Source organism: Mus pahari, chromosome 5 (assembly GCF_900095145.1).
Source record: "Mus pahari chromosome 5, PAHARI_EIJ_v1.1, whole genome shotgun sequence".
In the NCBI taxonomy this organism is placed as follows: Eukaryota; Metazoa; Chordata; class Mammalia; order Rodentia; family Muridae; genus Mus; species Mus pahari.
Window position 1 is genome coordinate 147,095,111 of NC_034594.1, and position 14,849 is coordinate 147,109,959.

The window sequence follows — 14,849 nt, forward strand, 5'->3', positions numbered from 1 at the left end:
GGCATACCCCCTCCTCCTCCTCTTCCTGGAGTGGGCATACCCCCTCCTCCTCCTCTTCCTGGAGTAGGCATACCCCCTCCTCCTCCTCTTCCTGGAGTGGGCATACCCCCACCCCCTCCACTTCCAGGAGTGGGAATACCTCCTCCCCCTCCTTTACCTGGATCAGGCATACCCCCTCCTCCTGCTCTACCTGGAGTTGCTATTCCTCCACCACCCCCTCTACCAGGTATGGGGGTTCCACCTCCAGCTCCACCTCCCCCTGGGGCAGGCATCCCGCCACCCCCACTGTTACCTGGCTCAGGTCCTCCACCCTCCTCCCAAGTTGGGAGTAGCACTTTACCAGCAGCACCTCAAGGGTGTGGCTTTCTTTTCCCTCCATTGCCAACTGGCTTGTTTGGATTAGGGATGAATCAGGACAGAGTGGCTAGGAAGCAGCCAATCGAGCCTTGCCGGCCAATGAAGCCTCTCTATTGGACAAGAATTCAACTCCATAGTAAAAGGTAAACCCAAAGCAAGCTTAGACCTTCGGTTTCTTTCCACCAGGGGACACTTAATTTAATGAATTATATATACAAGTATAAAACTTACGTAAGACTTTAACATCGGTGTGCCTGAAGTAATTATTTAACCTTGCAGACTTTTCTCTTACAGTATCAAAGGTAGGAAAAAGAAAAAAGTCATATTCACATCTCTGTCTGAGATTAAATTATATCTATTTATACTGGTTTTTTTTGTTGTTGTTGTTGTTGTTTTAAGGATAAAGGGGTCTGTTTTTCTTAGCATACATGCTTTTGCCTGTAGTTACAGATCTTGACTACCTTATATGCTCAAACCATCTGGAGAAAGGCTTGCCTGTATAAGCAGCCAGGGCAGAGAAGCAGGCATGTTTGTGGATTACAAATAGCTTACACTCTTTGCTTTTGCTAATGAAATCTTTATTATCAACCAATCGCAAGAATGTAAAGTGAAAACATAGGCAAACTGACTCTCTGGGATGAACTCTTTAATAGGCACAAACTTGCATTAGGAGTCTGCCTTGTTCATAAAAAGTCTTCCTTGAGAAACACACCACATGAAACCATATCTAATTCATGTGTATAAAGTAACTTACCTTTGAGAGTGCCCTGGGACTTCTGGGGAAACCAGGCCAAGTCACAGCATCGTGGTTGGGAATGACCATGGTGAAGTAACAGCGTTTTACCCAGGGTGTCAGGTTTGTCCACGTGCAATCTAATCCCCAGTCTCTGAGACTGTGCTGGAAAGCTTGGCCATTAAATACAGGGGAAAAGGTGCAAAAAGATGCTTTAGATGCCACTGGCTTTTAAAATTCTATTTTACTATAATTCCTTGATGTATTTGAACGAAGGGGCATGTGTTTAGGAACAGGGTTCCATAGCAAGTTTTGCATTGATTTTCTCTTCACTAAAGCTTTTCAGGAGAGTATATTGTTGTGATCATAAAAAGATAAAGGAACATCAAGATGTGTTCCATGAGGTGGTGGTGAGGTGTGGGGGAAGGAGATATCTCTGTGGGCCCAAGCCAAGGCATCCCGTCCCCCTGAGGGATCAGCTACACGACTGTGTAGCATAGAATAGAGTTTATTTAGGGCATGGGGAGGGGAGTTAAGAGAGTAATAGAGGCAGAGAAAGGCAGAGAGAAGGAGAGAATAGAGAAGTAGAGGCCGGCCATGACCACATGGAGATGGGGGAAGGGAATGGGGCGAGGAAGGGGAACAAGGAGGCAAGTAAGAGAACAAGAGGTTAAAAGATACAAGAGAGTGAGGAGGGGGCAATCAGCCACTTTTATAGTTGGCCAGGCATACCTGGCTGTTGCTAGGTAACTGGGGAGGACCATACCAGAGTACCAACAGATATACTCTATATTCTGACCCCGCACGCATTTCTGGTCTATTCTTCATATGAGTGTCTTATAATTTATGTACATTGATGATTTTTTTTTAAATTTAAGATTTATTTTATATGTGAGTGTTCTATCTGCATGAACGCCGGTAGAGGGCATTAGATACTAATAAAAACGGGCATGAGTTACCATGTGGCTGCTGGGAATTGAACTCAGGACCTCTGGAAGAGCAGCCAGTGAACCATCTCTCCAGTCCCTGATGAATCATTCTGAACTCTAGTCAACCCCGTTCTTTCCACATCCAGGATACAGTGCTCTACTTCATTATTTACCTTTTATAAATGACATTTACTTCTTCTTAGTGGCACTGCACAAACAAGGAGCTACTGAGAAGGGAAATGACAGTGGACAGGTGGGTGGCAATGCACCACAAGGGGGCGTTGTCTTAGAAACATTTATCTTTGATAAAGGCTTTTATTTATTTTTGTATGCATGTGTATGCAGCACATGGGCACAGGTGCTCTTGGATACTAGAAGAGGCTGTGAGATCTGCTGGAGCTAGAGTGCTAGGTGGCTGTGAGTGACCTGATGTGGGTTCTAGAAACTGGGCTCAGATTATCTGGAAGAGCAAGAAGAGAGTTTAAATTCTTAGTCATTTCTTAAGCCCTTGAAATGTAAATACATTCATACATATATACATACACACATATACATATATGTTTGTATGCATTCATCCATCAATTAATTAATTTTTTTGAGATAGGATCATATAATGAAGCACTGGCCTAGAACTTGCTATGTAGCCTAAGCTGGCCTTGAACTCACAGTGATGGGATTAAAGGTGCTTACTACCTCACCTAGCCTTGGAAATACTTGCTTTTCTTTAACCCTCAATTAATCTACTAGGCTAAGTAGATTGGGACGTAAGAAATCAAGCCTTCCTTGCTCTTCTTGCCCCTGCTGACAGGGGCTTGCTTTGATGTTTTCATGGGGGTGACTTCATAATGAGGAATACCAGAAAATTGTCACTGAACAAATAAATGTCTTATTCACGTGGACATTTTAACCTTTTCATCAAGTTGATAACACAGTTTTTCTTCCTTATCTTTCTTCCTTAGTTCCCTCTCTCCCTTCCTTCTCTGTGTCCTCTTTATTTTTGCTCATCATGATATGGGACTTTGCTTTTTATTGTTCTTTTGATTAATTTTTAGAGACTCCAGCCCTTCGCTTATTTGGGAAAAGATTGAAGAGCCATCCATAGACTGTCATGAATTTGAAGAATTATTTTCTAAAACTGCAGTAAAGGAAAGAAAGAAACCTATTTCTGACACAATTTCAAAGACAAAGGCCAAGCAAGTGAGTATTTCTGTGTTTTCTGATTGTAGGGACCTTTCAAGACAGTCTGAACTTTCGTTAGAACAGAAGCCTTGAAGTGGCTTATGATTGGTGTCTCCTTGGGCCTTCGGCAGATAGCAAGAAAGGGATGAAATTTAGAATGCGTTGTTAAGTAAGATTGACTCAGGAAGAGCAGGTAAAGCTGTCCAGAGAGACCACCCTGACTAGTTTTCATTGGTACATATTTCCCAGACTCTCCACCATTGCTTATTTGTTACTGTTCTTTTTCTTGATTTAAGTTCATCTGAGTGTTGATATCCATTGAAAGAGGCAAACAAGGAATGCACTTTTAAAAATACTTCTTTTTTCAATTTTTTATTAGATATTTTCTTTATTTACATTTCAAATGCTATCCCGAAAGTTCCCTATACCCTCCCCCTGCCCTGCTCCCCTACCCACCCAAATAGGTGCTGTGAAAACCCAGCTACATCTTTATACTGTACTTGAAATATGGAAGAAAGTCTTAACCCCTTCTAAAATTTTTATTATTTCATGGTAGATCCTTTGATCTAACCTGTGACATGAATCAGATAAAGAAAGAAAATAAGATGTCTTAAAAACATACACACATTTCTGAACATTTTTGAATTGGTAGATCCATTGGACTTGGCCATGAAATGACACTCTAAATTGAGTCTCTAGGATGCCATTCAGCACGATATGGCAAATCTCCACCGAGTGAGCCGGAGATATTAGAAATTGCTAATAGTACCCATCCTTCACCATGGAATGGAGGAATATCTATCTTTGTGTGTGAAGTGGGAAGCAAGACACTGTGGAGGAGGTCAGTCTTAGTGGGAAGAAATGAGGCCATCTCCCAGTATTCCTCTCACCCTGTCCCAAATTCAGTGACAGCCAATGGGTCAGTTCCTAGATCTTCTGCATCTGACTGGGATGTTGAAACAAGGTACATGGAACAGCATTGGTTCTGTTAATATTTCAGAGCAGGCAACACCTCCACATTGGACATTGACAAAGTCATCCAGGGATGGATGGATTAGAATGGGATAGATTAACTCCCAGAATCCATAGCAGACTGGGTGGACAGGCTAGGACTAGGCATTTTGTAAGGATAGACAATATGTTGATCTTTATCTCTGTTTCTGCATTTCTGTATTGCATTCTATAAGTTTCTGGTAGCCGTTGATCAATACTAGTAAGCATGATACTACCTTCACCTTTACCAACTATGAAAACTATATATTAAGTGAACTGATCAGATGAATGAGAGAGAAAGGGTTATAATTATCCCTGATTTTTCTTGAAATAGAGATTAAGATCTAGAAAAACATTTGTTACAATAATCAGGCCAAGGTGATACTAAGGTAATGGAAGGATCCACATTTTCTCTAAAAGAGATACCTATTGTTAACGACTCTCCACATGATACAGTTGTATCGTGCATTCTGAGGCTGGGTCATCTTACCTCTTATCATGGACCATGCCAGAGATAGAAAGTGGTTCATGCAAAATTGGGGCAAAAAGTGCAGAATCTGGAGAGAGCTGCACACCCAAACACTCACTTGACTGTAGCATGGCAAGTCTCTTCTACAGAGACTGAATACCCAGCTAAACAAGCCATTCCTTCTGCATCTCCCAATACCAGAAGCTTCATTAAATGAATTCATATGTGAATTCATGAATGAGAAAGATAGCTCTTTGTTGGCTGGCATTATAGGATTTCTGTATTTGATATAGCATTCAGTTTTTAGCTTACTGAAGTATGATTTATATCTTATCAAATCCTCAAGTTAAAGTTGCTGGCATGAGATAGCCCCTTTCCATATAACCACTGCATCTGTGTTGAATACCACTCCAGCAGAATGACCTCATTCTGTCACCAAGAGGTTTGGTAAACTCCCCAACCCCCGAACCCCATTGTGACTCCTGTTAAGCTTTGCAGTGCTAACTTGGCCTGGTATTGGAACTGAGTTCAAGTTTGTTTTTTAGGGAGATAAAAATTCTTTCAGTTTTGTCCTGGAAAATATGGTGTAAAGGGATATATTATAGGGAGGAAAATAAAACCTAATTTTATTTCATTTGACTGAATTTGGAAGAAAAAATGTCTTTATTCTATTTCCTTGAGATATTCTGAATTTGGTTTAGGAAAGCGTATTCTTAGGATGTGTTCATGGACATTCTCTTTTATGGAAAATATATACGAGTGATATGAGCACACATTTTGCCGTCTCGTGATTCATTCCCAGTAAAATGAATAGCTTTTAACGCCAATGCTCTTATGGAAGTATTTCAAGAAATTCTTAGTATATACAATGGAAAATGGAAGTTCTGCTTTGCTTTAAATATTTAAAAAATCACAAAAAGATTTTCCTGTGATCTGTCTTCTTGCAAGGAAAGTTATGGTGAAAAGCATTGTTATTTAACAGAGTCCCTGGGATATTTCCACTGTCTTAGTGGAGACATTTCCAGTGTGCTATTAGAAGGTCCTTCTGCTTAGTACACTGCCCCCTGCCATGTTGAAAAAGAGAGTAAAACTCTGGATAGAATAGTGATTCTTCTGCTGTGCTTCTAGGCTCTCTTTGCTCAAAACAACAACAACAACAACAACAACAAAACCAAAACCCCGCAGAGACAACAATTTTGTATTTCACTCATGAAACACATACTCATCTTTATTCTCACGATGCTCTTTCCTTATCTTTATTTTGAAGTAATATGCGTCAGGAAGTTAACTGCAAAGGTGAGAGCATCTGATCAGATGACAGTCTGACAGAGTTGCTGACAAATAAATTAGTGTGGCATGCCATCAAAATTGGGTATTAATCTAACCCAAAAGAATAACAACCTTATCTCTTAAGAAATAGAAGCAAAACTAGAAACACGGTGCTTGTGTCTGAGCTTCGTAAACTCTGACCCAGTTTTTCAAGAAGGTTTTCGAGCCAGGAAGTGTTTAGCCTACACTCTTCTCTTCTGTGTTGGTGACTGATGTAAATATAAGCAATGACCCTGTCTTAGTGTCTTTTATCATTAAATAAAAATTAAATTCAGAGTTTGGGAACGGTAACATGAGAGAATTTTATTCAGAAAGCTTTTGGCAATTAAAATAAAATGCATCAAAACAGAAGCATCTAGTCAGTTTTGTGTCCAGTGAGATCAGGAGGAAATATATACTTTTTGGGAAACATGGGAAATAGCTGCTAGTCAGCAGTGGACAGGCAAACCGTACGTTACATTGGGCCAGTGATGTATGCTTACTGCTCTCAGAACTCCTCTTATCTCATGTAACAACCCAACCCCATATACACACTTATGTGATGGCTAGACATTGGCTCATGGTACACAGAAGTGCTCAATGAGAAAGGTATCCATGATATTCCCAGTTTACTAAGAGCACAATACAGTTCAATCTCCAGCCATTTTTCTTCAGAGTATTTGTTCTTCATAATTAAATTATAAGTATGCTTGTGAAATATCTTCTTTGAATATACATGGAGTCTCAATGATGGATTTAAAAAATGACTTTGTATTTATTCTGTATGCTAAATATTTAATGAACTGTAATTAGACTTATATAATTGTATGCGGAAACACTTTGGGGAGAAAAACCCTTTTTCCTAGTCTAACAGATGTTAAGAAGGTCATAGACTATGGTGCCATGCAATGTGACATTTTCTTAGTTATAAATGTATCTGATTAATTGCTGCCGTGGACACATAAGCTTCTGTAAGCCGTACAAAGAAAGAGAGTTTGTGGCATTTAAATAGTGAATAGAGGCAGATAGCCACTGTGGTTATGATTAGGTGATGGTTTTTTTTTTTTATTTTTTATTTTTTTATTTGCCCTACAACACATAACAGTCTCTCTCCAGTATGCCTTCAGCAGGTAGTGTCTAATCCTAGGCAGAGCGTAATGGAACATGGTGCCCACAGTATAAATGTACACACAGAGGGCAGCCTGTGTATAAAGAGAATCTGTGTGATTTTTTTTTCTACATATTGACTGATAGGTGAATAACTACTTATTGTGATAGACCTTACCATAGATTTCTTCTCTTTGTCAGATTGAAATGTTCTTCCCAGAGTTAGGAAGAGAAACTATTTAGAAAGGTTAAATATATCCTTTATAGGATTTATTTCAGCCTTTGGAAATGCAGTTGGAATTAAAAAAAAAAAAACAGAAAAATTGGGTTATGATAAGGAGAGGCAGTGAATAGATTTGTTAAAATTCACATTTAGTACAGTTGTGCTAAGGAGTTAGATAGTTGGTATTCTAGTCTGACTTGCCATTTTGCATTATCACCTAAACTGAAATTTTCATGTAAGAAATATTCATAGTAACAGTGGGCACTGACCCATGTGGGAGTGCCTAACCTAGAACCTCTGAACACTGCTGCCCCAAGTGGCAATTGCCTTTAAAATCCTACTTCCTGCTGTGCTAAGGAATTGGGCAGATGTGCATGCTCCATTTCTGAGTTGTCTAACACTAATATAACTAGGAAAAGTATAAAAGGGCACCTAGCTCACCTTTGCATCTGTTTCAGTTTGATTGACTTACTGTAAGCATTCATTTTTAGATTCAAATCCTGTTTCAGTGTAATTGGTAATTGATAGGTCACCTCAAGGGTGGTAGTTCAGCGATAACCTGAGTATTAGGAAGTTGGTGTTTTAGTTACATGTAGTTACATTTGGCTTATCGACTGAAAACTAAAAGAGTTTTGGAACACCAAATATCTTTTAATATGGCTATTTAGATTGGGGACTCATAAGAAACACTTGTTACTTTGTGACTTTTAAGATTTACTTTTAGTTATGTGGCTGTGTGTGGCTGTGTGTGTAGTATATTCTTTGAGTGTGTGAAAGTGCCACAGAGGCAAGAAGAGGGTACCAGATCCCTTGGAGCAATAGAGAGTGACCCAAAGAGGGTGCTGAGAACTGATCTCATGTCCTTTGCAAAAGCAGCAGGCGGTCTTAGCTGCTGAGCCATTGCTCCAGTCTGTGGGACTTTATAATGTTTAACATGTGTTTTTAATATAATACATTCCAGCTGCAGGCCTTAGAATGTATTTACATAGGAAACCACATCAAAATACAAAGCTATAATTAGACAAACATAGGTTTTGTGGAATCTGGATTTGTTTTAGATGTTGAAAGATTTATTATTTTTGAATATGCTGTTCCTATAGCTATGTGTACAGCATACCCAATCAATTCACCGAATTAAACAATAATAACCTCTAGCTTTTGTTTTCTTTAGGCCAAAAAAATGTTTATATACTTCTAAGTAAATGACTAAAATGAAAAATCAGCAGTGTAATAAAAAAGAAAGCACAATTAGCTAATGATCCTTAGCCTTGCTACATTTTACCATTGGTTAAATTACATTTGATAAAGTGCACCTTACTTCTATAACCTTTAATCATGCTCAAGGATAATTCTTTGGGTTTATAACCACAATACTGTGTATGGTATTATTATTGTGGCAGACTAGGTATATAACAAAAGCACATTGAGTTTTAATGACTAATATATTCTGTTTATTCTTAGAGAGCAGCCATAAGGATTAAAAAGAGACTGTACAATAAAGCATCCATGCTAGGCTTTGTGGCAGGTGATGAGAAAAAAAAATTTTTTTTTAGAGGAGAGTAACTGTTGCAGAGAGCCCTGGAAAGCAGGAAGTTAGGATCTGTCCTGAGTCTCACTGGTGAACCTTTTAACAGTGATAGTGACAGTACAATTTCTCACAGTTGCGTGTGTGTGTGTGTGTGTGTGTGTGTGTGTGTGTGTGTGTGTCTATTCAGAGAGGTGGCTCACTTCTGTGATCCTAGCACTTGGAGATAGATCCAGAGAGAGCTAGAATTTAGGGTATCTTTAGCTACCTAGCAAGTTTGAGGCCAGCCTGAGCTACAGGAGACACTGTTTCAAAACACACAGGCAACAATTACAACCATCAAAATACCAGAGAGGGTGCAGAGGTTTCTACAGACTGTTACTAAGTCACTGAAGTTCCTAAACTGGAGTCCTTCATCAGGTTATATGGTATATACTGAAGCTGCTAAGCACAGTGTGTGGTCAGAAGGTGAACAGAGTGTATATCTAACAGGGATAAAGGCTGCATGGATGAGATGCAACCTGAAGTGGGCCTTGAAGAATTTATTTAGTTTAGATAGGCAGAGAGGATTAAGGAATGACTTTTGAGAATAAAACAGTGAGTGAAGACTTCCTTGAAGCTCATTTAAACCACAGTAAATCACTCAACATCAAACCAGGCCCCTCCTGTGTGCTGCTGTTGGAAACTTTCAGGGAGGTGAACATAGTTTGTTCTTACCTGCTTCCCATAGTCCCTCAGGCTTGCTGCTCATTCCTCTCAATGTGTAGGATTGCCTTCTGAGACATGAGTATGGGAATTAAACTTCAAGAAATTTTACCTGGCGTCCACGTTGGGGCCAGGTTAATAATGTCAGACCCTACCTTTGTTTATCATGGACAGCCACATAATTTTGAATAATTGCAGACAAGTGAGGATTATACTTTTGACTCATTTACTTACAATATCAATAGTTTCCACCTTTTGTCTGTCTGAATAGATGCTGGCAACAGTAGCCAGATTTTACAAACTCTACTTCATTTTGGTATAAGATAAAAATAAGAATAGAGTATTTAAAGCTACAACTTTGAAGTTCTTATTCATGTCTTTGAGTTCTCCATAAGGATACCATCAGTATAAGGGCACCTTATCTTCAAGTCTTCACATCCTGACTTCTACTTGGTCTACTAAACTGGTGAGGTTGACCACTGTGTTTTGCTGTTTGAGTTTTTTAATTTTCAATATTTTATTTGACTTTTTTTTTAAATACAGCACTCCTGTTTATTGATTTATCTTTCACATTCCACTTTGCCTTGTTTATTATTAAGCAATTTGTATTTCTTTGAATTAATCCAGTTTGTTCATGTCCTCTTTGATTTCATTGAACATTATAACGATCCTTTTGAATTCTTTGCCTGAAATTTCATGTTTGTCATTCTTTCTGCCACCTGTTACTGTGTGGTTAGTTATTTTTGGAGAACTCCTGCTCTCCCGACATCATGTTTCTTGTGTTTTCTTTGTTGAAACTTGCACATCTGGGACAAGGCCATTGGTTGGTGCTTTTCAGAAACCAATATTATTTTATTTAAATATTTATAGTATGCAAGTAGAACTAGATTTTGGTAAAGTTGAAGTGAGGTTTCTCCCGAGTAGATTATGTATGTCACTCAGTAGCTCGATACTTAGGCCAAGGACTTAGACATGCTGTCCAGAAGCAGGACTTGTTGTGTTTTATTAAAAAGGCCAAGGATATGCTTTGTAGAGCAGGGCATGGTAAAATAGAAGAGGCGCCTCTGCAGCCTCATCCTGAGGCATTCCTTCCCCCTGAGGTACCAGCCATGAGACAGGTGTAGTATAGAGTAGAGTTTAGAGTCTATTTGGGCATGGGAAGGGGAATTGAAGAAGAAGGAGAGATAGAGAGAGACAGAGACAGAGACAGAGAGACAGAGAGACAGAGAGAGAGAGAGAGAGAGAGAGAGAGAGAGAGAGAGAGAGAGAGAGAGAGAGAGGAAGAAGGAGGAGGAGAAGGACAAGGAAGAAGAGGAGGAGGAGAAGAGGCAGTAGTCCAGAAACAGGTGGAGAGAAGGGAGTGAGGGGAAAAAGGAAAAAGGGCTCAGGGAGAGAAGAGAGTCAGAGAAAGAGAGAAGGGGCAGAGAGAGCAAGGAGGGGCCAAACAACCCCTTTTATAGCAAGCTAGGCCTTCCTGGCTATTGCTAGATAAATGTTGGAAGGAGCATAGAAGGAATGCCATCAAGACTAACCACAGATGATGGAAGAAACCACCACAGGGGGTGGATAAGGCTAGTGCAAAGGCAGAATAATAGCCAATTAAAAACAGTCACCCTTCCACCTCACACATAGACTGCAATAATTTCACAACACTGTAGGAACAAGGACTCTAAGATGTGTCTGTATGACTTATCTAAGGGTAGATATGGAAAGAAACTAAGCAGAGGGAAACTGGCTGTTCCTATCAGAGCAACAGAGAAAGAAAACAAAGAAGATTCAGTTAAACATGGCAGAGAAAACAAAGGAAAAGAAATGCAAGCAACCCACAATAGTGAGACTAAAGAATTTTACATGGCATGAGATAATAAAGGAGAGAGGAGTGAGGTGGAGTGATGAGTCAGTTCTTGTTTGAAGACCATACACTAGAGTAAAATGGTAGACGATGGGGAGAAGAATGGGGAAGAAAGAAGGGCACATTAAAAAACAAAACAAAACAGATCCAAGCAAACCACTAAGTGCTAGGTGAGTAGTTTATATGTTTATATGGCGGGTGCCATATTTGAGGGGCTTTGATAGGGAGATCAAACCATTCCATTCCCTCTGCTAATTCCATGAGTTGGGGTGGGGTTGGGGTCAAGAGAGGGAGGGAATGCAGGAGGAAGGCAGGACTGGAGGAAAGGAAAGAGCTGCAGGTCTTGGAGAGGGAAATAGAGGAGTCAAGACCAAAAGGGAAGATATAAAATAAGGCAAGAAAAAAAAAGCTAAGATAGTTTAAGGAGCATAAGCAAAAACTGGAAAAACAAAGCATGAAAGAGACTGGTTACCATCACCCCAGGGTGTCACTCCATGGGTGAGTGCAGATATCTTTGCCAAGGAGCTTTCTTTCCTGGGGTTTTGAGTTAGCTCCTTGTGGTGAAATGGAACCTTTGTTTTATTTGGCCTCCTGTGCTGGCCTTTGTTTTCTCTGCCAGCAAGGAGGACCTGTGGTTTAGGCCAAGTAGTTGTCATGACTCAAGGACAAATCTTTGACTTCCTAACTTTTGACCAGTGTCTCTTTGCTTGAGCTCCCCACCACCACCACCAATGAGACCCTGGATACCTGGGTATAGGAAATACATATAGTATAGCCATTGATGATAAGTTATAAACAAATTTATCAAGGCAGTTTTTGGTACACATTGATTTCTTGCCATTAAATACTGAGATAGATTTGAATGCTAATAAGGTAGTTATCGTTATATTTTTGTGTATAAGGAATTAAATTCTGGTTAAATATTTGATACTCCAAGACAAAGAGCTTGTTCAACATTTTTCAGAATTGACTAATATTTCCATTCATAGTCAATATTGTGAGTGGCACATCATCATATATGGCATAGAATGGTTATTTAGGGCCATTTTAAAAATTGTTAGAAAGTTTGTCCTACCTCCAGGCCAAATTTCCTGGTATGAGTTTTTTTTATGAAACCTATCAGCAATTCAAATGCCAATTTAAAAAGTTGAACGTTCTAACACATACAGAACAAAGATGCCTTAATTTGATACTTACATGCTGAAGAATGGTGTTCTATGGTGAAATGTTACATTTCAATACAAGGAAAAAATCTTGTGTGCTTAGTAAAACTAAAATAGTCATAAATCTGAGCCAAGAGGTGTCATTGTTGCTGTACCTTACAAGGGCCTGACCAGTCCAGAGTGTGTGTATGCTCAGAACTAAGGTTGTGATGATGTCATCTGATTCATGATGGACACACACTGCCTGATGCAAACACCTCAGATGGGTCGTGCTTTTAATTTTTCATTAATTTTGGATCAGTGCACATTCAGAAACCTTCTGTTATCAGTTCTTTTTGCTTTTTAAAAAGTTTTTGACCATTGTATACATGGATATGAATTTCATCATGTCTCTCCACTTTAGACTCTCTGCTGTCTTCCTCTCCCTCCACCCCTGCCTCTCTCCTCCCTCATCTTCTATTCATTCCTTACTCATCTCCCCTTGCCCTGTCTCACCCCAGCTCCTCCTCACACTGAAACCCTTCTTCCCAACTTCCTATTGTCAGTTTATTTTATGAGCATGGCCCACTGAGTTTAAGTAGGGTTTCAGCAATGCAAGTGGGTGGGTTGTTATCATCATTTACAGTCTCCACGAGAGAGGTTGTGCCAAATAGCTTGAGAAGCAGGGATTGGAAGTGGTCTCTTTGTGTCTATGGACTGGCAAAGCTACTATTGATCTTTTGTGCTGTGGGCTCTAGACACTGGCTCCTTTGTGTTCTGGGCCTATGGGAGGCTGCATTGCCCCTACACATCTGTCCCTAGTAGATTCACTTGCCTCTGCCCATGCCTCCTCTGGGAGTTGACTTTTATGCCTCAAGAGGGAGAAGGAAGTAAGGCTCTTCCTTTTATATAGCTCAGGCCAGAGTCCCACTACTTGGAGCTCTCCGCGGTTCTGACTTAGTTTTTCTACTCTAACTGGAGCAATGCTTCTCAACCTTCATTATGCTGCAATCCCTTAGAACAGTCTCTCCTGTTGTGGTCATCCCAACCATAAAACTGCTTTTGTTGCTAATTCATAACTGTAGTTTACTATTGCTATGCATCATAATGTAAACATCTGATATGCAGGGTATCTGCTGTGAGACCCCGTGAAAAGGTCTTTCAACCCCTAAAGGGGTCATGACACACAGGCTGAGAACCTCTGAATTTACAGGCCTGCTCTTGCTTGATGCTGTCCCGGGTTCTCAGAGCACACAGTATATGGTGAAATCCCTGTCTCCAGAGCCACCCAGCTGGCTCCCGATTCAACAAGTTCTTTTCAAAATGACTTCAAGCCACTGATATGGTATGAAGAGGGGTTCTGGAAAGCATATGGTATGTGAATCCCAGGTTCCACGCATGGTTGGAGGCATATCTGCTCAGTAATGGGTCCAGTGCTGTTTTCCCTGTGAGTCTGCTCTTTATTTTCTCATCTTTCCCCTTCCCACCACTGCCTGGAAGCTGTTGTTTCTCATTGGCCATGTTGTGCCATGCCATGCTCTCTGGCCCTTGTCCTCTCACTCTAGCTGATCTCCTAAGTTTCTAACAGCGACCAGATAGATGAGTGTGTGCTTTCGGTCATTCTTTGTCTTTAGCCTCTGGTTACTGCTCTCTGAGGTTACACCCATTCTTCTGCTTGGGTTAACTTTTTCCCACGTGGGACGAAGTCCCTGGAAACAGACTCTCACTCGGCTCTGTGTTCTCTGTGTTCTCCCCAGAGAGGATAGCTGCTCTTCGTATCCCTGAACATTTTACCAGCCTCTGCTGGAGTGTTGTCCACCAACTTCCGCCTCTTTCCTCAACCTGTGTAACTTACAAAAACTGAACAGACATAAAGGGATTTGTACCATTGAATGTCAGCGAAATGGATTATTTAAAAAAAACGTCTGATTCTGGCGACTCATCTCCTTTGCATGTGCCCACTAGCTTCCTTCTGTCACTTCCCCTACCCCATCTCCTCTGCACTCTTAATTTTCTCTCTTGTCTCACTTCAGTTTCTCTATTTTTTTTCCTCTGCTTTCCTCTCTGCCTCTCTCCCCATTCACCTTTCATCCCCCCTGCCACATTGCAGTGATAAACAGTCTGATGCTTTTGTGGAAAACAGTATCCCTTGTCTTTGATAAACACAGACAGGGAGAAAACACACCACTTGGTTGGTGACACTTATGTGTGCCTCCATAGAGGACTAGGGCTCCCTGCCACTTTTGAATTGCAGTACCAAGCTACTGCTTTATACATTTTAGCCTCAAAACAGAAAAATACAAAAATAAAACCAAAAAAAAAAAAAA

General features: G+C 40.3%; 1 protein-coding gene across 1 annotated transcript in view; it reads left to right on the plus strand.

The window, feature by feature from the left end:
• The window catches only part of Fmn2 (formin 2), a 304,491-nt gene that overhangs the window by 99,698 nt on the left and 189,944 nt on the right, over positions 1-14,849 (plus strand). The window contains 2 exon segments of the mRNA XM_021197955.2: positions 1-500; positions 3,072-3,216. The exon segment at positions 1-500 is cut by the window's left edge and continues 4 nt beyond it. Coding sequence (XP_021053614.1) covers positions 1-500; positions 3,072-3,216 — 645 coding nt within the window.